This window comes from Aulostomus chinensis, chromosome 8 (genome assembly GCF_037954235.1).
Source record: "Aulostomus chinensis isolate RoL2024-O1b breed Wild chromosome 8, RoL_Achi_v1.0, whole genome shotgun sequence".
NCBI classification, from domain to species: Eukaryota; Metazoa; Chordata; class Actinopteri; order Syngnathiformes; family Aulostomidae; genus Aulostomus; species Aulostomus chinensis.
In genome coordinates, this window is record NC_141327.1 from 14997434 (window position 1) to 15022670 (window position 25237).

The 25237-nt window shown below is 43.7% G+C and overlaps 3 protein-coding genes across 5 annotated transcripts in view; all 3 read left to right on the top strand.

The window, feature by feature from the left end:
* On the top strand, positions 1-3000 carry LOC147257323 (transcription factor 7-like). The gene is made up of 5 exons (XM_086210169.1): positions 1-254; positions 799-884; positions 1136-1286; positions 1586-1693; positions 1834-3000. Exons 1-5 carry the CDS (start codon positions 183-185, stop codon positions 1855-1857), a joined length of 441 nt encoding a protein of 146 aa, XP_086066295.1. The 5' UTR covers positions 1-182; the 3' UTR covers positions 1858-3000.
* A 3952-nt stretch (positions 3001-6952) lies between these two features.
* On the top strand, positions 6953-9983 carry LOC147257324 (transcription factor 7-like). The gene is made up of 5 exons (XM_086210170.1): positions 6953-7251; positions 7776-7861; positions 8113-8263; positions 8565-8672; positions 8817-9983. The coding sequence occupies exons 1-5, from the start codon at positions 7180-7182 to the stop codon at positions 8838-8840; spliced, it is 441 nt and encodes a 146-aa protein (XP_086066296.1). The 5' UTR covers positions 6953-7179; the 3' UTR covers positions 8841-9983.
* A 4742-nt stretch (positions 9984-14725) lies between these two features.
* Positions 14726-25237, top strand: part of mast1a (microtubule associated serine/threonine kinase 1a) — an 80657-nt gene continuing 70145 nt past the window's right edge. For all 3 annotated transcript variants that reach the window (XM_086211167.1, XM_086211170.1, XM_086211168.1), the window contains exon 1: positions 14726-15653. In XM_086211167.1, coding sequence (XP_086067293.1) covers positions 15615-15653 — 39 coding nt within the window. In that variant the 5' untranslated portion in view covers positions 14726-15614. The remainder of the gene's footprint in view (positions 15654-25237) is intronic.

Genomic DNA, 25237 nt, shown 5'->3' on the forward strand with positions numbered 1-25237 from the left:
CCCCTCCTTCACCTCCTCCACCTCCTTCCCCTCCTTCAACTCCTCCACCTCCTTCCCCTCCTTCACCTCCTCCACCTCCTGCACCTCCTTCACGTTCTTCACCTCCTAAACCTGACTGGTGGCAACACGTCCCCACCCAGCCACCCACTGGAGTCTATGGTGGCTACGCCCCCCTGGGGCCGATGATGTTCTGCGGCCAGTGGTGGTATCCCTACGCCATGCTGCCGTTTCCAGCCGCAGAAGTCTATAACCAGGTGAGAGGACATCTGAGTACTTCTAGTATCCACAAAAGTATTTAAGCTCTAACAAGTAAAAGTACAAGAGATCCAGGATACTGATGGATAATGTGGTAATGTGTCTTCGCTCATTGTGTCCATTGTTAAACTTGTTCTCTGATGTTTGAATGTTCTCTGATGTTTGAATGTTCTCTGATGTTTAAACAAACTACTTGTTGAGTTCAGTCGAGGTAGAATACGTAGTCATGAACCAGCTGCAGGCAAACAGAGTGAAAGCACAGTTCCTCCCTCTCATTGTAGTGGGAAGAAGGTAAAAGTACTGTCACTGTTGCGTATTCAGTTACAACTCAGCTCATTTACTGTCCACAACTGCTAAAGACCCAAATATGTCGTCTCCAAAGTGACATCACACTCAGTCCAGTGGGGGTGAAGCAATAAACCGGGTGTGTCTGTGACACGAGTCACCGCCACGACTGACAACCTTCATCAGTGGAGACAATAAAGAGTGATGTGTGTGTGTGTGTGTGTGTGTGTGTGTGTGTCATGGCCTCTCTCTCCACAGTGCCTGCCTCGTCAGTGGCCTATTAATGGCGGCGTCCCAGGACCAGCAGCACCCGTCAGACCAGAACCCAACGCCACCACGACTAAGTAAGTTCGCGTGTGATGAAGAGCGGTGGTGGGACCGACAGAGGAACCATGAAAGAACTGGTCTCAGAACAGCTGTTTAGAGTTCTTTGTCCACACAAATGTGTTCTAACGTCTCTTTTAATGGGCGTTCATGTACAACAAAGTATCAACATGGAGGATGTTACAGAACTCTTCTTCTGCTTTCCTTCTTATTTTCCTTCAGAAGACACACACTTCCTTCACAGTCTGTGCTTTCTTCTGTGTTTCCCTAGAAAGAGGAAGGCTGGGAAGCCTGTGGACAGACCCTACGTCAAAAAGCCCCCCAACGCCTTCATGCTGTACCTACAAGAGCAGAGGGAACTTGTGAAGGCAGAGTTGAGCCTGAGGAACTACGCAGACGTCAACACGCTGGTGGGACAGAGGGTACGTGCTCCCTCACTGGGACGCCAGCTGACTTAGTTTGGTTCTAGTGATGCTGCGGTCATACCTGAACCTTTACGGGAGCCGATACACACAGCAATGTGTTCATTCATGGGCCAAACCCAGCCTGACACCCACATATGGACAAATACTTGTACTGCTTAGAGTATCACAGTTGTTGGGTAACCAGTTTTGTCAGGACAGACACCAGTGTCCCAGGATCTTCCTGTGTGTGTGTTTGTGTGTGTGTGTGTGTGTGTGTGTGTGTGTGCGCGCGCTAACTTATTGTCATGTGTCCACAGTGGAAGTCTCTTTCTATGGCTGAGAAAGCCAAATACTATGAAAAGGCCAAAAAAGAGAAGGAGCTTCACACCCAGCAGCACCCGGACTGGTCGGCCTCCCACAACTATGTAAGTTCAGCCTGAAAAATAACTTCCAATACAAACACACACACACACACACACACACACACTCTGTCATCAATACACTGCTGCCGGGCTTTGATCAGCTGATATCAGACGGAGAGTGTAAGCAGTGTGTTTTTGTGTAGGGCCAAAAGAGGAGGCGGGTGTGAGACGACCCTGTCGAGCGTCACTCAGCGTGGGGGAGGACCTGCTGCCACTGCTGGGGGAGAAGACGATGGCCCCCACCTGCACCTGACTCACTGGCTTAGGAAGCAGTGACCTCAGCACCACAGGCTGATTTCAACAACAGCAGCCTTGGTGGGGCGAGCCTCTTCAGCTAAGTGATATACAGTATCTGACTACATGATATTCATGCATAGAATTTCATTCAAGTTTACTAACCGCTTCTTTTTCTCAGCCAGAAAAAGGTGAGAGCAACTTCTCTTGAGCTTCACAGACTCTTGTTGATCCATGTAACATCCTGACTTCAGTAATTCAAGCTCAGACTAACCTGAGATTCTCTCTCTTTCTTGTATGTCCACCACCGGAGCTGCTGTCAACCACCAGGGACAAACAGGTGAGTGTGTTTTCCACTTGTTTGATGTAAAATAACCTCAATTATGTAATAATAGACAGACAGACAGTTTTGCATGATGTGATGTAAACTACAATGGAGTTTCTGACACAGAAGCAAATGTGCTTCGCTTGTTCAGTCACACGTTAGAAGTCAGTGAACAATCCGAGTTGGTCTGACTAGCAACTGTTTGTGTTTCTCTTCCGCTGGACCACCTGAGCTGCTGAGTTCTGCACCACGAAGAAGCGATGCAGACCAAACCAGACGATGACCTCAGGGGTTTGTAGGCCTGTTTTAGTCTGCTGCTCTACATCTAGTCTACATTTGTATCATTCGCAGGAACACACCAACATTCTGGGTGATTCTCCTGTCCATCGTTTCCAGACTAGACGGTCGAGACCCTTCACCCTTTGCTAGTTGTAGTTAGCTTAGCACAGGAAATGCTAATAGGTGGGAAGTGCTGAAGAGAACTTAAGGCCTTAATTTTATTTGTGTAGTGACAAACCAACAAGCTGCTTAAACACAGTAAAACTACAATGACTTTCTCCACTCAAGTATTGTAACACACAGGGGTTCTTTTTTCCTTCATTGCAACAACATTTTATTGGATTTTCATGACATTCAAAAAACAAAAACACAACCTTTTGTCCTGAACACACTTGTGAGTAATTACCATCCCATGATTAACAGCTGCATGTCCACATCAAATGCTGTTGCAATGAAGGATGTTTCTTTCCCCGAAGGCCATAAAAAAGCAAAAGACACTGGTAGAGGTACTTCCATACCACTGGAACGGGGTTCAACTCCCTGCGGTGTCCATGCTTATAAATATGGCGTTTTTGACCACATGTAGAAATATTTACCAACAATACTACAGCACACAGTCTCAAACCCACCCAAACAATGTCCAGTACTGTAAGGTTTGATATATGAACTTAGAATGGATTAAATGTTGGAGACACATGTAGTACCTGGCACTTTTCATAGATTAAAAATTGAATTAAATAACAGGACTCCATTAAACTAAGCAAAAAAAAAAAAATTCTTTGTTCATAATTCATAATTCACCCCGTTTTCGTTGTATCTGACGATACAATGACAATATAGGCATTCTGTCTTTTTCTATTCTATTAATTGAGTCTCCCTATTGAGCTTGCGTTGCTGCCTTGCCGTCACCAGGGGGAGCTGGGGAGCAAAGATAAAGGAACTCGAGGATTTCTGTGTCCTCTGTGTGTCCTGTTTTCAGTGTCAAGGGTGAAAGTATAGGAACTTTTATCAACATTTAAAGGCACTGTGTAGGTTTAGAGGAAAATTGAAACTTCTTTATTTCACATGGCAACATGTATTTAAAATGACCACACGCTGCAACACACGCGGACCCTCATCAGAGTCACTGTGGTTCCATAGCAGTTCCTGCAAAAATCCTGCAGCTCTTGTACCTGATTTGTCTCTGTAAATGCAAAGCTTTTCCTTATTCGGAACACTTGAGGATGTTTGAACTCAAACAGGTGACTGGTACTGAGGCTATAACACGACCTACTGGCAATTATAATAGTTTTAGCAACATGAATTTCTAGACATCATAACTTGAATGGGTCATGTGGTGTTTGTACATGAATGAGCCATGTTAACTCTAGATTAGCGACTGATCGTACAGACACGGTCACCTGAAGTATCGCTGGAGCTTTCTGGTACAGGATTGGTTCAGATTTGCATTTAGAGGGATGATTTCATCAACATGTCATCATTTATTTGACATCACTTGTGTGAGTTAATCGTTGTGCTGGAAGTTTGACTCGTCTCAGTAATGAGATTGTGAGTTACAAGAGAAACCAGGTGTCCTCTGAGACTTTGACGTGGCTAATCTACATATGTCTGACTCATTATTATATGATTAAAAATACAAGGTTAAGTATGATAATGAAAGGGATGGGGTTGTACACTGTACATCCCATCAAGGTCTCCTATGGAAACACAAATTATTCATAATTAAATGAATTCTCTCCCAAAGGGTAACTGGTGTGTCCAGCCTGAACAGTATTAAAGCTGGCAGGACGAGTGCCCAACGTGATCCTCTGCTTTTGTTAAGTTGCCGGTGGAGCTGGACCCAAACCGGAAGAGGACATTAAAAAAACAAAACAACAACAGGTAACTAAAAAGAGGGAAAAAATACCAACTCGAAAGCACTCAGAGGGAGCTGGATGGTGAAAGAACGGACAGGGAAGCACAACAGGCGAACTGAGACAGAAATGACAATGAAGTTCAATGTAGACTTTGCTAACCGCGCAAGAAATGGGTGTGAGAGCAGCCGAGGAAGAGGGGTTCATTGAAAGGCTCATTACTCAGAAACATTTTCATCATGCAACCTTTAATACATCAATCAAACATCTGAAGGTCTGAAGAGGCGTGAAACACAACGTCTAATCTGACTGAAATATTACAGAAACACAAACATACGCTATCCAGGAATACACACTTTGGACCAAACTACAAACTATTCTGTGTAAAAAGGTATCCACACTTTAGCTCCCTGGTCACGTGTCAGGCTGTCATAGGCTTCAGAGCTCTTGTAGCATGCAGCTATGCTAACACTTCAATTTAGAGTTTTTGTTTTTCATAATCCTTCTAAAACAATAATTCTTTTTAAAAAAACCAAATATGCACTCTAATGAATACAAACAGAAGCTGTATCAACATAAGACACAACAAAACTAAAAGAATAATGTGTATTTTTCTCTAGTAAGGCCCTTTCATAATTTCAAGTCATTTCACCATGTTAATTTCATAGCATCGTAATGTGTAGATGATGGATTTGAAGTTGCATTCAAGGGACATCGGAGATCTGATGATCCGTCCTATATATCACTAACAACGGTGATAACATGGAATATAAACCATGAATCTTCGTGGGAACTCTTACAGGAGGAATCTCTGGCCTCCCGATGGATCACCGACGAAGACCGGATCAATTATCGCGAGTTCAAACGATCTACGTCACTCCAAATTTTAACGATTGTCTGGCTTCCCTTTCTCTGTAAAGGCAGCATTGAAGTGACACGATGACGTCATGCCGGGTGCAACTACTTTTAATTGCTTTGATTCAAATTTGATCACAGCTTCCGCGCAGCGTGTGACGCCATAATGACGTACCCTGACACCTGGTTGAAAATATAAAACCAAACTGATTCCGTCAGTTGGTGCATCGCTTCTTCTTCCTGAACACAAGCGAGCGTCAAACTTTGCTGAAAATCCTCTGAAATCCTGATTTTAGGGAGAATAAATCGCCGAGTTTCCTCCTGAGGCTGTTGGACTCAGTCGGTGAGTGTTTTGTTGTTTTTTTATTTTATTTTATTGATTTAAAGTAATAAAACACCGGAAGTAAACTCATGTTGTCAGGTTATTTTGCTTCAGTTTAAAGCAGCATGTTAATGCCAGAGCTGTTGTTGCAGATTAAAGTGTCGGATGTAGTTTAATTGGAACTGGCGCCTTCTAGTGCTCAGAACCTGGTGTTGTGGAGGAGAATCGTCGTCTTGTGACTGGTGTCTGATCAATGTAACTGCTGCTGCCATTGGCTCCTTCATGACACGTGCGGATGCTGGTTGATCACCGCTCTGTTACTGTTGCTCATTTCTGTGTTTTTCAGTACAAGCGCTCTCATCATGCTAGTAAACTCATTACAACTAAAATAAACGAACTGAGAGAGAATATTTTTGGAATGTTGCCTCTGTACATGAACAGAAGACTTCAGATTCATTTTCTTGAAGAATAGAAGTCAAATTCTTCAAAAAAAAACAAACTTCAGAGATGCATTCAAACAGTAACGTGATGAGAATTAATTCCAGTTGATGCATCAGATTTGATCAGCTGATGGTCGTGTTCTGAATGAATCTTCATCTTCCAGCTAACTTGTAACTGTGGCTTTTAAATAGGAGACAATACATGATTTACCTCAGAAATGTCATGAAACACCAGTAGAAAGAGGGTTAAAAGGCAACTGGAAAATTAACAATACATTTAAAATGACTATGAGTGAAGTGAAAGGCAAGGGACGTAGTCTTCAGAGTAAAAGTACTTGATATGGGCTCTTTTCAGAGTTTTATCACATGAATAATACATTCATCATGATTTTTTTTCCTATGTAAGCAGCATTTGAATGTTGTACTTTGCTCTGTTTTATATTCTTAAGTGTCTTCATCCATAACAATGAATGTGTGTTGGCTCAGTAAAAGTTCTACAAGAGTCTCTAAGCAGCTTCCTGTCGCTGTGTTTCAACAACCTTCAGGTCAGAGTCGTCCTGCTGGGCTCCATCATGGAGTCCACCCTCTCCATCATTCAGGAGTTCATCGATGGCCTGGAGTGGGAGGACGTGGCGTCCACTCTCATCGAGATGGTCTCTGACGTGCTGGACAACAACAGTCCAGCGAGTCCAGCTGCTCCAGACACTATGGGGGCTCCAGGCGCTCCTGCACCTCCCTCACCTCCTGCACCTCGTGCACCTCCTTCACCTCCTTCACCTCATGTACCTCCTTCCCCTCCTTCCCCTCCTTCAACTCCTTCACCTCGTCCACCTCCTTCCCCTCCTTCAACTCCTCCACCTCCTTCCCCTCCTTCACCTCCTCCACCTCCTTCACCTCCTGCACCTCCTTCACCTCCTGCACCTCCCTCACCTACTTCCCCTCCTTCAACTCCTCCACCTCCTTCCCCTCCTTCAACTCCTCCACTTCCTTCCCCTCCTTCAACTCCTTCACCTCCTCCACCTCCTTCCCCTCCTTCAACTCCTCCACCTCCTTCCCCTCCTTCACCTCCTCCACCTCCTGCACCTCCTTCACGTTCTTCACCTCCTCAACCTGACTGGTGGCAACACGTCCCCACCCAGCCACCCACGGGAGTCTATGGTGGCTACGCCCCCCTGGGGCCGATGATGTTCTGCGGCCAGTGGTGGTATCCCTACGCCATGCTGCCGTTTCCAGCAGCAGAAGTCTATAACCAGGTGAGAGGACATCTGAGTACTTCTAGTATTCACAAAAGTATTTAAGCTTTAACAAGTAAAAGTACAAGAGATCCAGGATACTGATGGATAATGTGGTAATGTGTCTTCGCTCATTGTGTCCATTTTTAAACTTGTTCTCTGATGTTTGAATGTTCTCTGATGTTTAAACAAACAACTTGTTGAGTTCAGTCGAGGTAGAATACGTAGTCATGAACCAGCTGGAGGCAAACAGAGTGAAAGCACAGTTCCTCCCTCTCATTGTAGTGGGAAGAAGGTAAAAGTACTGTCACTGTTGCGTATTCAGTTACAACTCAGCTCATTTACTGTCCACAACTGCTAAAGACCCAAATATGTCGTCTCCAAAGTGACATCACACTCAGTCCAGTGGGGGTGAAGCAATAAACCGGGTGTGTCTGTGACACGAGTCACTGCCACGACTGACAACCTTCATCAGTGGAGACAATAAAGAGTGATGTGTGTGTGTGTGTGTGTGTGTGTGTGTGTCATGGCCTCTCTCTCCACAGTGCCTGCCTCGTCAGTGGCCTATTAATGGCGGCGTCCCAGGACCAGCAGCACCCGTCAGACCAGAACCCAACGCCACCACGACTAAGTAAGTTCGCGTGTGATGAAGAGCGGTGGTGGGACCTACAGAGGAACCATGAAAGAACTGGTCTCAGAACAGCTGTTTAGAGTTCTTTGACCACACAAATGTGTTCTAACGTCTCTTTTAATGGGCGTTCATGTACAACAAAGTATCAACATGGAGGATGTTACAGAACTCTTCTTCTGCTTTCCTTCTTATTTTCCTTCAGAAGACACACACTTCCTTCACAGTCTGTGCTTTCTTCTGTGTTTCCATAGAAAGAGGAAGGCTGGGAAGCCTGTGGACAGACCCTACGTCAAGAAGCCCCCCAACGCCTTCATGCTGTACCTACAAGAGCAGAGGGAACTTGTGAAGGCAGAGTTGAGCCTGAGGAACTACGCAGACGTCAACACGCTGGTGGGACAGAGGGTACGTGCTCCCTCACTGGGACGCCAGCTGACTTAGTTTGGTTCTAGTGATGCTGCGGTCATACCTGAACCTTTACGGGAGCCGATACACACAGCAATGTGTTCATTCATGGGCCAAACCCAGCCTGACACCCACATATGGACAAATACTTGTACTGCTTAGAGTATCACAGTTGTTGGGTAACCAGTTTTGTCAGGACAGACACCAGTGTCCCAGGATCTTCCTGTGTGTGTGTGTGTGTGTGTGTGTGTTTGTGTGTGTGTGTGTGTGCGCGCGCTAACTTATTGTCATGTGTCCACAGTGGAAGTCTCTTTCTATGGCTGAGAAAGCCAAATACTATGAAAAGGCCAAAAAAGAGAAGGAGCTTCACACCCAGCAGCACCCGGACTGGTCGGCCTCCCACAACTATGTAAGTTCAGCCTGAAAAATAACTTCCAATACAAACACACACACACACACACACACACACACACACTCTGTCATCAATACACTGCTGCCGGGCTTTGATCAGCTGATATCAGACGGAGAGTGTAAGCAGTGTGTTTTTGTGTAGGGCCAAAAGAGGAGGCGGGTGTGAGACGACCCTGTCGAGCGTCACTCAGCGTGGGGGAGGACCTGCTGCCACTGCTGGGGGAGAAGACGATGGCCCCCACCTGCACCTGACTCACTGGCTTAGGAAGCAGTGACCTCAGCACCACAGGCTGATTTCAACAACAGCAGCCTTGGTGGGGCGAGCCTCTTCAGCTAAGTGATATACAGTATCTGACTACATGATATTCATGCATAGAATTTCATTCAAGTTTACTAACCGCTTCTTTTTCTCAGCCAGAAAAAGGTGAGAGCAACTTCTCTTGAGCTTCACAGACTCTTGTTGATCCATGTAACATCCTGACTTCAGTAATTCAAGCTCAGACTAACCTGAGATTCTCTCTCTTTCTTGTATGTCCACCACCGGAGCTGCTGTCAACCACCAGGGACAAACAGGTGAGTGTGTTTTCCACTTGTTTGATGTAAAATAACCTCAATTATGTAATAATAGACAGACAGACAGTTTTGCATGATGTGATGTAAACTACAATGGAGTTTCTGACACAGAAGCAAATGTGCTTCGCTTGTTCAGTCACACGTTAGAAGTCAGTGAACAATCCGAGTTGGTCTGACTAGCAACTGTTTGTGTTTCTCTTCCGCTGGACCACCTGAGCTGCTGAGTTCTGCACCACGAAGAAGCGATGCAGACCAAACCAGACGATGACCTCAGGGGTTTGTAGGCCTGTTTTAGTCTGCTGCTCTACATCTAGTCTACATTTGTATCATTCGCAGGAACACACCAACATTCTGGGTGATTCTCCTGTCCATCGTTTCCAGACTAGACGGTCGAGACCCTTCACCCTTTGCTAGTTGTAGTTAGCTTAGCACAGGAAATGCTAATAGGTGGGAAGTGCTGAAGAGAACTTAAGGCCTTAATTTTATTTGTGTAGTGACAAACCAACAAGCTGCTTAAACACAGTAAAACTACAATGACTTTCTCCACTCAAGTATTGTAACACACAGGGGTTCTTTTTTCCTTCATTGCAACAACATTTTATTGGATTTTCATGACATTCAAAAAACAAAAACACAACCTTTTGTCCTGAACACACTTGTGAGTAATTACCATCCCATGATTAACAGCTGCATGTCCACATCAAATGCTGTTGCAATGAAGGATGTTTCTTTCCCCGAAGGCCATAAAAAAGCAAAAGACACTGGTAGAGGTACTTCCATACCACTGGAACGGGGTTCAACTCCCTGCGGTGTCCATGCTTATAAATATGGCGTTTTTGACCACATGTAGAAATATTTACCAACAATACTACAGCACACAGTCTCAAACCCACCCAAACAATGTCCAGTACTGTAAGGTTTGATATATGAACTTAGAATGGATTAAATGTTGGAGACACATGTAGTACCTGGCACTTTTCATAGATTAAAAATTGAATTAAATAACAGGACTCCATTAAACTAAGCAAAAAAATAATAATTCTTTGTTCATAATTCATAATTCACCCCGTTTTCGTTGTATCTGACGATACAATGACAATATAGGCATTCTGTCTTTTTCTATTCTATTAATTGAGTCTCCCGATTGAGCTTGCGTTGCTGCCTTGCCGTCACCAGGGGGAGCTGGGGAGCAAAGATAAAGGAACTCGAGGATTTCTGTGTCCTCTGTGTGTCCTGTTTTCAGTGTCAAGGGTGAAAGTATAGGAACTTTTATCAACATTTAAAGGCACTGTGTAGGTTTAGAGGAAAATTGAAACTTCTTTATTTCACATGGGAACATGTATTTAAAATGACCACACGCTGCAACACACACGGACCCTCATCAGAGTCACTGTGGTTCCATAGCAGTTCCTGCAAAAATCCTGCAGCTCTTGTACCTGATTTGTCTCTGTAAATGCAAAGCTTTTCCTTATTCGGAACACTTGAGGATGTTTGAACTCAAACAGGTGACTGGTACTGAGGCTATAACACGACCTGCTGGCAATTATAATAGTTTTAGCAACATAAATTTCTAGACATCATAACTTGAATGGGTCATGTGGTGTTTGTACATGAATGAGCCATGTTAACTCTAGATTAGCGACTGATCGTACAGACACGGTCACCTGAAGTATCGCTGGAGCTTACTGGTACAGGATTGGTTCAGATTTGCATTTAGAGGGATGATTTCATCAACATGTCATCATTTATTGAACATGGTGGAGTGGCTGTTATTGCAAGGATGGGAAAATAATAGAGTTGGTCACAAATCACATGAATAAAGATGCTATCATGCATCTTTATTCATGTGGGCAATGATGCGTATCAATGAGCATGTTCGGGTTTTAATCAATGTGATGTAATGAAGTAATGAATTTATTTAACAGATTGAGCAGAATAATAAAAAAAATCATTATCTTATTCATCCATGTTCTCAAATAATTTCTCTTTTCCTTAGAGATAAACTTCCGGAAAATATTTTTTGTTTTTCTTGTTTTGTTTCGATGGGTGATGTTTTTATTTGACCACTAGGTGGCGTCTCAATGAATAAAGCCAACGGGTGACACGGGTGATGAGCTGATGAGTGAACCGTGTCACCCTACAGCACGAAGCCTGATGGTTGGAACTGTATAAAAAAAGAAGATTTTTTCCAAGCAGTGTGTCTGTTTGGCTCCTGATGAAGGCAGAAGTCGAGACGTTTCTTGAATTTCATCTTAATAAATGCATCAGATTAACAATGCACTTTTTTTTTATTGGACTACGCACTAAATAACTTCACAAAATCATTTTGAGAAGATTTCTTCTCTGTGGTGTTGTGTTAGGACAAATATCCAGAAGTTTTATGTGGACGATTTTCAAATGCACAGTCCCGTTGGATTAGCAGACTAAGGATGCAGCCTCAAGGGTGCTTTGAGGGAATAATATTCTAAAGTTTCCATTAATCTGGGAACAGCATGTATATATAAATATGTATATATTGTGATATCACAAAACCTGCTTAAAAAAACAAAACAAAATAGAAGAGCTTGAAAAATTTAATCGTGAGCTGATTCCAGACCTGCTCCTGCATCTGTATATTCAGTCACCAATTTGATTCAGTGTTTAGTCTGTGGAAGGAATGCTGACTCTTTTTATGAACACACCCCGGACACACACAGTCAGAACAGATTTAGATGCAGGGGGAGACACTTACAGTCCATGAAGAGATGTGAGCTGACGTGGCGCTTGTGAGACAGGCTTACAGGACGGGAAATGGGATCGCGGAAGCGGCAGACATATTCCAAATCCCAGTCCTGCCAAGCTTTTGGCTGCAGAGAGCTGACCTCATGTGACCTCCCTCGAGGGATCCTTTGAAAAAGGGTGACATCATTTTAGAGAGCTTTTACACGCAGCGATAGGAAAGTTGCTTTTGCCAACAGTTCCACATATGAGCTCCCCCCCCTCCTCCTCCTCCTCCTCCTCCTCCCCTACTCCAACCTCACAGCACCTAATGAACAAAAAAGATGTAAAATTAATGCGCCTTCATTCATTATTTAGTACTAATAACAAAAAAGCTATGAGTGGAAGAAGTCAGACGAGCTGCTAACTGGGTCACTCCCTGCTACATAATTTTATACCTGCTCCCACATTTGAACTCATAACACTCTGATCATGATTATCTTCTTTTTTTTTTTTTTTGGTAGATTTAGTTAACGTCATGTTCTCTTAGGATCAGAATGTACCTTTGAATGCAAATGTGAACACATATTTTAAACATGAAGTCACGATTAATAGACAGAAATGTTCCTTCTGGCAGTTCCACCGCGGGGTGATGGTTTGTAGAGAGCAACGCCGTACATTTGTTGTCAGCTCCTCTCCGAGCAAAAACAGGGAAAACGTGTTAAAAAAAAAAAGACTAAAATAATCATAATAATGAAGCTGGTCCAGAAAACAAAATACTTTACTGAGAAAAAAACCAGTGCAGCGAGCTGATGTTACTCTATGAAGCTTTCTTTTCTTGAATATTCTCTTAATTGTTGGGAATATTGTCAAGTTAATGTTGCGGAGTAAACAAGTACACACATTCAGCACTATGTTGTGAACGACTTTTAGAATGAAATTTGAAGTGATATTTTATTTTGTTTTGTTTTGTTTAGCTTCAACCCAAATTGTGCATTTCATATACTGCAGAATAGAGTTCTATCCATGTAGTACATCTGTTTAAAATATTGTTAGGTCGTGTGTGTGTTGTGTATTTTGCGGTGGTGGATATCTGCTTACACCTGGTTATTGCTGAGATCATGGTCTGATCTCGTATGTTAGATTGTCAGGTCGAGGTTTCTCTTTTGTAGTCATATGTCGTATTAAAGTGGAGAACCTACTCTGACTATCAGTGGGATTGTGTTGATATCGTCAAGAATGAGTGACATATCTACATAAACATGAGTTCCTTTCGCCGTGTTCAGACATGCACTTTGCTCTGAAACCTTGTCTCGGTTTAGTAAGTGATTAGAAATGCACCGCGTGTTTTTCCATCACTATTGATCAGGGTCTCCATTCCCTTTATTGTCAATACAACCCCACGTGATGGCAGACGGAGGGAACAGGAAGCCTCTGCTGACATATAAGACCCCAGAAGAAACACAATCAGTTTTTGCACCATGATCTCTCTCTTTAACCTCACCATGGTGGGAATTTGTTTCCGTGCCAACGTTCATTCATTAACATTTGGTTCAGGGAAGCATGTAACTAAAGACTGCAGAACTGTGAAATGTTATGTGGCGGTGAATCCCATGTGTAACAGGTGGGAATGTTGAATAATGTATCATGGCTGATGCCATTTTTCTCTGGAATAGTAATGAAGGCATGACAGCAGGCTGTGTTGACTGATAATCCCGTCAGAGGATTCTGGACAGAACACTTCCCTACTAAGACTTTGAAGTGAGAAACGGTGCTTTATGCTTATTGGCCCAAATATAAATCTGATGAGTCACTGATAAATTCTTGAGTAACGAAAAAAAAAGCATTCTAGTTTGAGTTCAGCAAGGCTTGGCTCCATCCTCTATCCTTGCTGTACAGGCAGACCATCAGGCCGGTTGCACAGATCTCCTTCCAGGCGCCATATTCCTTCTTCCTGCTTCCTCTGCATGGCACTTTATCCTCATAAGTGATCACAACTTTTATGGTTTGTGCGTGTTCGGGTTTGGCATGGTTTGGAGGTGGAACGGCCACCAAGAAAACCGAAGGGGTTGCTGGTTTGATCCTTTGAAGCATCTTTTCGTAAACCCCTAACCGCCTCCATGCCAACAAACCAGTGCAGCTCGGGAAAGGAGACAGGAAGGTTTTCACCGTGATGAAGTGTTGTATTTCCCCATATATCACATTTTGCAGAACAACACTTTAAAGTATCTCAAGCTTGTGCTTCACTCAGACATTTAATCAAAAACTCCAGTCACCAATCCCATCGAAGGAAACTTGATTAATGAACTAATTTCTGTGTGTAGGGCTCATTTCTCTACTGCTCTATTACTGCTCCGGGTATAAGTACTGTCATATCAAGTACTTGGATTACTTCGTTTACCTCCTGGATGCCATTGTGTTGTGCTCTCACAATAAGCTGCAAGGATGGGGGGTGGTGGTGGTGGTGGTGGGGGGGGGGGTTCAAACGGTCCTGGCAGGAACATAAATAGTTTTTTTTTTTTTAATACGCGTTAAAGCTGACGTGGTGAAAGACTAGTGATGTTTGCAGCCATGAGCGTGTCATATATAAAGGTTTAACCTTTTCTTTCTTTTCTCCACAAAATAAAAAAACAACCGCAGTTGGAACCAGGATTGTTATTTGGTCGCGAAGCGTCTGGTCACGGAGGGGTTAAACGTCATTCGGTAGTAGGAAGTGGGTGGTGGGAGCAGAGGATGGAGCGAAGCCCGTGTTGTATCCGCGGATCATTTTAGTGAAAAGCCATGTTTCAGCAGACGGGATCGTAGCTGGGACAGAGAGGACATCGGTCCGATCCGTCCTCCAGGAGACGGAACAGGAAAGCGATTGCTTCGGAACCGATGTGTTTGCGCGTCTTTCAGCAGGGGGAGTCGCTTCATCGCAGCCTACAGATCTTCACCGATCTCGCCTGTTTTTTTTCACGCCGATCCTCTGACAGTGTGGATGTGTCGGGATGCGTGGTTCGATGTGCAGCATGCATGCTGGGAACTGTGTGTACACACACGCACCGGTGCTCTGCCAGCGCTCAGACTGTGTTGCATTCGCATTAACCGCGTGTGGACTATGACATGAAGCGGATTTCAGCTGCCGTGTGTTGACCCGCAGAGGATCCCCGCGATAGAGACGTTGTTGAACGGTTGACAGCGGATAAGATCGCTCTCTGGTGCTCGTGCGACGCGCCAGACTTCCCTGTAGTTTGAGATGTGTTTTTAAATCTTCTGAACTGGGATTCAAACTGCGCTTCTCAGTTGGACGTCAGTTCCCGCTGGTCCCGCCGTGCAGCCTGCCGCTTGTTCAGCACTTCCACCACAGCAGCCGCCTGTGATCGCTGTCAGACGGCCAGCATGGGCTCCGCCACCGCGGCGGCTCCTCTAACACTCCGCTTACTGAAGACATGAGTTGTTTTTTTTTTCTCGGTTGAGACACATCAGAAGCTCCAGCCTCCTCTCCGTAGAAGTGACCCTGCTTTCTTTCATTTGCAAATGATGTTAAAATACCCCAACGGACGCTGTCATTTAGCGGTAAATTAACTCGCTCGAAGCCACGCGAGAGTGCGGCTTCTTATCTTCTCGTCACCTGTAAAACTACCGGAGCCACGAGACCCTCTGACAGGTGTGATCCGGGACACGCGCCATGGATGATTCCGGGATCATCCGAAGACGGAGGCTGCAGGTGAGAACACCCACCTACCGCGGACAGCCTCACGGAGGCTGAAATGTTAGTCCGTGTGTCCTCGTCTCGCCGGAACAAATATGAAAACATTTAAAATGCTTTGTAATTCCCTGTGTGTTTCCGCAGTTACCAGCTGATTCGTGTTTGACCTCGAGATGTAAAAGCTTGTTAATAATGAGTCCATTTATCGTGTTATTTTGAGAAAACAAAAGGCAGATTTCTCAAAATAAAGCCGTTATCGGGAGAAACCATGGATGGTGCTACTTACAGTAGTATTTACCAGAGATTGGGGGGGGGGGGGGGGGTGTCATGTAGATGGGAGGTTGAGGACTGAAGTAACTCATGTAAGACACAGATGTCAGAAATCCATGATTGGTCACTTCATCAGACTGTTTAAGGACAGTTAGGGTTCAGCTTGTGGTGAACCAGCGGACACTGAGTTTGAGGGGTTGATTTAGAAAAAAACCCCAAACAACCCCAAAAAACCCAAATACATTTTGCCAAGAGAACTGAAGTCAACGAATCGACTTTAAATGAGATAAAATAACTCACCATCACAAGAATCAACCTGTGATGACACGCGTTGTTATTTTGAGTGAACACAATAAAAACAAATCCTCTCCAGATAAGAGAACTTAAAAAGATAATTAACAGCAAGGCTTTTCACAACTTCCGTACGACAGCCCCATGGATATCGGAGCTGCCGCTTGAGTTTGTACAAGTAGGATAAAAAGTCACAGTATAAACAGGACGGCTCTTCAATGCCTGAATAAGAGACGAAACCTTTTCAGCTGAGAAGTGAAGAACATGGAAATGACCAACCTACGTTCGTCCTTGTTCACCTCAACAAAACATGATGTCATCCGAAAGTTTTGGAGGGAATTTTACATTGTTCATAGTTCAAAACCTTTTTTTTTTCTTCTTTTTTTTTTAGCAAATTGTGTGTTTGTAATAACGTTTCTATTACATGTTGAACTCGGAGCGCTGAAAGCAAGTGGAGTAGGTAATTCCATTACGTGCGAATGAAGTAGGTTCGTCACTTACACACCGAGGACTTGGAGGCAATCTTCTGCCGCGTGTGTGAGCGAGAAATTAATCAAGCACAGCAAGAGAAGCTCACCACGCAGAGCCATTTTCGTCTTCATTTACAATAAGTGCCTCGCTGCAGATGAGTGCTCAGCATTTATAAAATACATTGGAAGATTTTGGGTATAAATGTGGCTCCGTCCGTAGAACGTAGCCTCCATTCCTATAAGTGCCTCACTCACAGCGCTAAGCCTTGTCGATTAATTAAAAACATCATGGTAAATGTGGAGTTGGTCTGGGTGCCATTTTATTTTGAGTCAGTCAAGACACATCTGGGTACGACAATTACCGCCGCTTCTATTTCTGCTGTTTTTATTGAACTGTATGTTGACGATTTTCCCTAATTGGTATCTCAGTGGCATTTAGACTGAGGCTTTTAATAATTGCCGCCTCGCTCACAGGCTATAGGGCAAGCAGAAATACAGCCATTTACCCAGACAGGAACATGATTAGAGGCTTGAGTTTTTGTGTCATTCTTACAAACACAAGTGCTGTATTTACTCTGTTCATTTGGCACTGTATACACCTTGATTGCTACTTTTTGAGAAGTGTAACATTTGCTCACTCAAAAATAATATGATGTCGCTTGATTTCAGACAATGTGGACTCTCTCTCTCTTTTTTTTTTTTTTTTTCCCCAAAGGGTTTAGAAGACCGTATACTTGCACCAAGTCAGGTTTTGGATCAGTTCATAATAGAATCAAATGATCCTCAACCTCATTTCTACCATCCTACCAAATCTACACACTACTACTACTACTACTACTACTACTACTACCACTACACACTTTTGAATTATTCTGCTCACAGGCACATTATCTCCTCGGTGGAGGTAAAAATATACATTATTCAGGGATAGTTTAATGCGTGGATGTAGGTCTGGCAAGGTTCCATTTCAGTTAGGAGACACCCAGTAGCACCATTGAGCCGTCCTCATGACGGGAAGATCTGCTCTGGAGGAACTTGTCGGAATTATGGGAAGGATATCAACCTCAAAAGGGAAAATAAAGTTTTGAATGTTTTACACAGAAAGACACTGCAAGGCAGACATGCCTGCCCATGAGTGGAAGTACTCAGTATGTCTTTCTCATACACGTACACACACACACAATTAAACTAATTTAAAGCCTTTAAGTCCCAGATATATGAACACATGCACTTAGAAGATCATTAGCCAGTCAAGCTATACTTTTTACTTTGTCTAATGCTGAGCATAATGTTTGCATGTCCATTCATTCACTTTACTATGTCTTTGGACACTATGAAAGTGTGTGTGTGTGTGTGTGTGTGTGTGTGTGTCCGTCTTGCTGTGTGTATGTGCAGCCCATTCATGCCTATGTACATCATCAAACCGACTCCCACCCCCTGCCCCGACTCTCCATTTCCCTTGCAGTGGTCGATATCCATATCTCAGACAGACGAGGTCTAAATGTTGAGGATGCGGTGCAGTTGTCAGGCCCATTAGCAGAACTAATGGTGGCCTAACAGCCCCTGTGTACCCTCAGGGAGGAATACCAACCACCAGCAGAACGACGGGCTGAAAAGGCTGGAGGCCAGGGAGGACATGGGGGGGGGGGGCAACAAAGAGTAGAGGAAGACAGCAGCTGTGCACCCCTTTTAAGACGCTATTACAGTGTCTGGATCCCGTTACTGTGTGGAACTGCATGTACACCAGAGACACTCAGAAGGAGGAAGGATTACGTACTTCGCATAAGTGATCAGACAACGGAGCGCTGCGGGAATGACAGGCTTTTGTTGGTCAACCTGGAAGTTAACGTCACCATGGGTTCCCTCGAACAAAAGTCTGTGGGATTTTTACATTGGATTATATTTTTATTTTGGATTATTGCAGAAAATGTGTTCCGTGGGAAATAAAAGTTAATGAGACTTATTAGCCAGGATCATCTCCACCGATGAACATAACATTTGTGGTTTTAGAAACATAAATGCAGTCGCTAGAAGTAAAAAGTGCGCTATGAACAAACTACACCACGGACACAAATTATTATAATTTAATTGCTTCACCAGCAAATGAAAAGGCAAAGTATGGTAAAAATCTGGTTGTTCATTGGGCCACATTTTAGAATAAGACATCAAATTGGATAATCCATAAACTACCTTTAGCCATTAGCTAAATGTAGCATTAATCCAAATCCTAGGTCTCATTGCCTGTTGTTTTGTTATGCTGAGCAAAAGTAAGTTATCATTATGAGAAATTGTACTTTTGGAACACCAAATTCTACGTAATGTTTACTCAATCTGTATTATTATAGATGCCACACAAGTGTGTTTGGTCCAACGGAAGCAGATATGACTAGCTAGCCTAGCATGGAACACACTGTTGTGCTAGATTTAATCTGTCTGAACATTACACAGAAATATGTTTCAGTGTATATGATGTGACATAATGTTAACCTACTCCTTTCTTATTTAGCATGTCACAATACAAATAGCAATGTTTGCTAGTTGGATGCTAACCTTAACTGTTAGCTGAAGGCAGCTAACTATCTAATATGCAGACTTATATTCATACATGGGCTGCACGGTGGTGCAGTGGTCAGCACTGTGGCCTCACAGCAAGAAGGTTCCGGGTTCAAGTCCCGGCTCGGGCACGGGATCTTTCTTTGTGGAGTTTGCATGTTCTCCCCGTGCCTACGTGGGTTCTCTCTGGTACTCTGGCTTCCTCCCACCATCCAAAGACATGCAATTGGGGACGAGGCTGATTGATACTCTAAATTGACCGTAGGTATGAATGTGAGTGTGAATGGTTGTTCATCTCTGTATGTTGGCCCTGCGATGGACTGGCGACCTGTCCAGGGTGAACCCCGCCTCTCGCCTGATAGACTCCAGCCCCCCCCGCAACCCTTACTAGTAAGGAACAAGCGGAAGATGACGATGGATATTCATACATGTCCCAGTATTCATTTGGATTGAATTGTTTTTTTCAGTTCATGGTCAACTAGGAAGCAATTAAAAAAAAAAATGGAATGTGGTCAACGTGTGAATACGGTCAATTGCAACAAATCAAAACCATATGTAATTATCACATTAGATTTTGCTGAATTAAGAAACCCGATTGTCCACGGTGATCAACATCCAGCCGGTTTTAATTTCCTGTGCTGTAACTGAGTCCTTTTCATTTCAAATATATGAAGGTTATTGTGCCTTCATTAGCAATTTGAGGCGAACAGAGCATATTTTAACTTACACTAGTTGCCCCAATCTCTCACTCGCTCTCGCTCTCGCTAACACACACACACACACATACGCACGCACGCACACACAGCACAATTTGTCCAATATTTTGTTCTGGGCAGTGTGCCCACTTCCAATATGCTAAGCACAGGGGATAAGAGTGTGATCACTGCAGAAGAACCAGCTCACTTTGCCAAGTCCTGTCACTCACTGCCATCTCCGCTGCTTTGTTCTGCCTCATCACCATAGACTGGATAAAAGAAGCGGACACAGCCAGCATGACATCATCCATTTGCAGACTCCTGTTTGAAGCCTTGGGTTTGGCATTTTGGCCATCACCATCTTGTTTCTAAGGGCCTGAAATAAGAATATTTCAACAAGAGGGTAGAGCTCATTTATTTTCTCACACCTTTGCTACATCCAGTTATTTGATGCTAGTCTAAATCTGAAAAAAATGGTGAAATCAGATGAATTCACTTTGTTTTCTCACTCCTCATTTGCTGAGCACTTTTACTGTCTTGAATCTCAAATATCAACACAATGTGATCCTGTGAGAAGGTGAGCACCCCCCCTTCTCACAGCCTCCCTGTCTGGATGCCTTTATGGGACTTGGCCCACAAAGAACAGGGATGGTGCCTGGACACACACACACACACACACACACACACACACACACACACATGGTCATTTAAGAGACTCGATGATCATGTGTATGGTTTTGATGTCTTTGTTGCTGCCATGCTTGGTGACACAGGTGACGTGAGCCGTGCCCTGGCGTCGAGAACGCAGTACGCCACAGCTCTCACCACACTCACAGCTCACCTGTGACAGTTTGCACTCCTGCCCATCATCCCAGCATGTAGTGAGGTACCCATCACTCATCCCACTCTTCATCTGCTCACTGGTAAAGACTCTGGTCCTACATACACTCTCATAATTTCCCCCGTACTCACCGGTATCGACCTACAGGCCCAGTTCGGCTCCAGTGCTCCTCAGCAGAGGCGCACGCTGTTGCAGGGGCGGTCTTTATTGAGTGCGGGGCAAGGGGGGTGTGCTCCATTGTGCTTGGGGGTGTTGGTTTTTGCACCTTGTGTGGTTTATGTACCTACTGTGCAAAGATGTGGTGTAGATATGAGAAATATTTGCTGGGTCTATAGGGGGATTGTGTACGGTTGACTGTGATGTAGTTTGTTGTATTAAGGGCAAGGAGTAAACCATTCTGGTTTTGGAGGTTCCCCTCAGTAGTGGTTTGCTCCAATTAGGCATGTCTCAAAGTTGTATTTAAGTGAGCTTCAAGAGGCCTAAGAGGGAGGCTCCAGCCCCCCCCCCCCCCCCGCCCCCGCGACCCTTAACAGGATTAGCGGAAGAAAATGGATGGATGGATGGATGGATGGATGGATGGATGGATGGCCTAAGACGGGAACCACTAGCCTGGTGTGAGGCTGTGATTCTGCCATGTTTGTCTGCAGGTATTTGCGGTTTTCTTTTTTTTGTGGAAAATAAAAAGCCTTTTTCTGGCACCTGAAGCTATGCTGGCTCTTGTGTTCCGACCTCATTGCCTGAATCTGTCTTGCCCTGATCCCCTAGACTTGGGGAGGCCACTCAAGTCCGTCACAGATCCACACAACATAACATTTTAAGATACTCTTGTCTTAAAGGAATATATTCATATTTAAAGTGTACTTTAATGTACAGTATATATAATTGAGGCATTAAGCATGACAATCAATTAGGAATCTTATCATCTCTGGGTTGATACATTTCCCCACTTGCGCCCCCCCCCCCCCCCCCTTTTCTAGCCATTAGAGAGAATGCAGGTTTCTTCCTCGTCTTTTATAAAATCTAAGCTCATCTGTTATGCAGAGAGGGAAGTGAGCAAAGTGCTCATGAAAGAAGCAGAGCTTGGCCAAGAATATATTTGGGAATAACTTAAAATATTTGAACTGCTTTAGCTGAGCTTGAATTATCATGCCAGACACCTATAAAGCTTGTGGCCTACTTACGCAAAATTCCCCAAAACTTATAAAATGGGAAAAAAAACTGATGTAAAATTGGAGTTAATAAACCAAAGAGAGGTTATGAAATATCAATTTCATTGAGACCTATTGAGTTAGTCCTCTGTATTGACCTCCAATTGAAATAATTTGAGTAAATATCGAAGGCTCCTGGACAATTCATCTGAGGAGTACGCTGTGTGATATTTGCCTTGCAATCTGCTGTCAGTTTTGGCAGCAGAAACACAGCAGAAGTCTGTGAGTCAGCCCAGAGCAGCAGCGTAGTAACATTTTTTCTTTCTTTTGTTTCCAGTTGGCCTTTACCTCTTCCTTGGGTTAATATAAACTGAAAAAAGAAAACCTAGAATAAACATGTGGCAGCCTTTCCTCACCTGTCAAGCGGCGAAACTTAGCTGTTATTTGAATGTGTTTCGGTTGGTCCCGTCTCAGCACAACACAGTGGCCGAGGAGTATTTGAATAATTTGTTGTTGCTGCATGGAGGTTTTACATAATGCATTAATGTCCCGAGGTTGTGTTTGTTTGCATGTGCAGACATCTGTGAGTCTGTTTACAGTACGTCTGCAAAACCACTTTATTAATGCCTGTTTGAGTTGCCAAATATTTCTGTGGGCAGGCAGTATTATATTAGGACACGATACTTTTGATCTCTTCTGTTGAAATATAATATATTTTGTGTGTATATGCCAAGTGGTTATACGGCTGATGTAAAAGTAATTCAGTTAACACCAATATGACACCACATTGTCTTCACTTCGTGTACAGCAACATAGTTGTGGGTTCTCTTGTGTGACCTTGTGGATGCAGGAGGGGAAACTTGCACTACAGTGCACTCGGTGGTCTGTTCCTTTGTGCAAGTTCAGGTATTATCAGGTTTCAATTGCATGTCTTTGGACTGTGGGAGGAAGCTGGAGTACCAGAGAGAACCCACACAGGAACAGGGAGAACATGCAGACTCCACACAGAAAGATCCTGTGCTGGAGCCGGGGCTCGAACCCGGAACCTTCTTGCTGTGGGGTGACGGTTCTGACCGCTGCACCACCGTGCCGCTCTTCCTGATGTATGTATATGGCAAATTCATGTTTTGTAATTTATTGACTCAAACAGTTGTGAATATCCTTGTCTGTGCAAATACACCTTAAATTAGTTCTGGCTATATTTTTTTCTCTTATACCTGGAGTTTCATGTGTAAGGGAAGTGGAAATCACTGAGAACTTTCACAGGTTGTCACTGTCCTTTCAATCCAGGACATGTAACAAAGCAACCACATGTACAGTAGCTGCCTAGCTGCTGGAAATACATGAGCAGGGAGCAGGTGTTAGGTTTTTATCCATTAGCCACCCCTTTCACCTCTTACGCACGCACACACACACACACACACACACACACACACACACACACACACACACACACACACACACACACACACATGCACAGAAGACTCCTGTCGGGCGCTCTCTGAGTCACACTGGCCGAGTTCACTTCCTTTTAATGATGTAACTCATTAGCCATCCCAGAAAGAGCTCACCATGATGGGTGATGTCACCCTCATTGAAAAAATACCCCCAACAACCTCTTTGACTTGGATGTGAAATCTGATACCACTTCCACGTCTGCACAGAAAGAGATGGTGGGGAGGGGGGCCTTATTCATAGTTTTGTCAATGCTGTTATTGGCATTGAGAAATGGAAGACCATCCCCAAGAGAACTACAGACGTTAGCAGCCACTGAATCTGTAGCTGTCTACTGTGGCTTAGTGAAATAGGAAATGTGGCACGGGCACCCTGCTGTGTCAGTGCCTGAGTCCAGACGGTAACGGGCAAATTCAGATCAGCACAAATTGGCTCCTGACGAACAACCTCATATCAGCACAGACATACACCAAGAGAAAACAAACAAAGGCAAAAAAAAAAGGCACCAAAGCTTCCCAAAATAACATATTTGAAACCACAAATGTCATTAACCATCATCCTCTCACATGATAGTGGGAATCCTGCTGGTTTCTCCCAGATCCACCGCTGAAATGCGAGGACTAAGTCTTTTTGCTAAGCTAAGCTAATCGCCTCCTGGCTCAAGCACCATTTTTCACAGACACCAGAGTAAAGTTTCTCAAGTAATTCTCGACAAGAACATAAAGAATATTTTCCCCCCAAAAAGTCAAACTGCTCCTGCAGGATTCCCCTTTTTGACGCCTTTGAGGAACGTTTTAATTAACATGCATTAAAAGAAAAATCAGTTTGCGCATGGAAATGATAGAAACCACAGTTCAATACGTATTGAAATAAATCAACATTAATCAAAAGAGGTATTTCTGCACTTGATCTTAAAAAAATACCTCACCCTTTAAGTGATTTTTGCCTTTGAAGTACTCGAGCCTCAAGCTGAATATGTGTGTCTGGCTCTTTCTGCATTATGTAGTCTCGTACACTTGATACACAGTTTCAAAAAGGGTCTTTGGAAGCGCAAAGGAAACATTCACTTTCTGGGTGATCTATCACTTGAACTTTAATATGCAGGGACTACAGGAGCAAAGTACAAAATTTTCCATCTTTATTTTTATTTTCCAGGCCTAGAAATTGTTAAGTTTACTGACTTTTCTAGGCTTTTTAACCTTCAATTAATTTAAAATGAAAACCACCCCAACGGTCTCTGCACACCTAACAAATAAAACGGCGATGAAAACGCTCAGCGATAAATAAAAACAAATATGAAATTGCAGAGTACATGAAAACACAAACAAACACAGTTTCATGAGTGTATGAACCCTGTTTATTACAGTACTGCACCACTACTGCACTTTAGTTCAACCCCTAAGAGAGGTAAACATATTTCTTCAGCATGCCTTTGGGAAAGTTAAGGTTATCAAAGTCTTACTTTGGAGTCTTTGCAGCTTTACGGCTCCCCATAATCTTATATTAAGTGTTAATATCTTGCAGTCCTGGAAATAAATGGGGTGCGTCTGGTTAGCAAGCTTATTGTGAGACAGTTTGGAGAGGAGAGCTCTAGCTGTCAAGTCATGTTTCATCAGCTCAGCTTTGTTTGGGTTGTGTAATGCTTGTTGTCTTATACAAAGACAAAGAGATGGATAGAGGGAAAGAGAGAGAGAGAGAGAGAGGGCAGTCCACATCTATCAGTAGGAACATGTAAAAGGAAAACTATTTATAGTGGCTTATTTTTTAAAGTTTGTTTTCAACTCGTGACCCTGCTATAGCTAGGAGCTGGGATTCTTTTTCTTTCATAAACCGGCGCTGGTTCAGGACAAGAGAACTGGATGATACCCGATCCTACCTA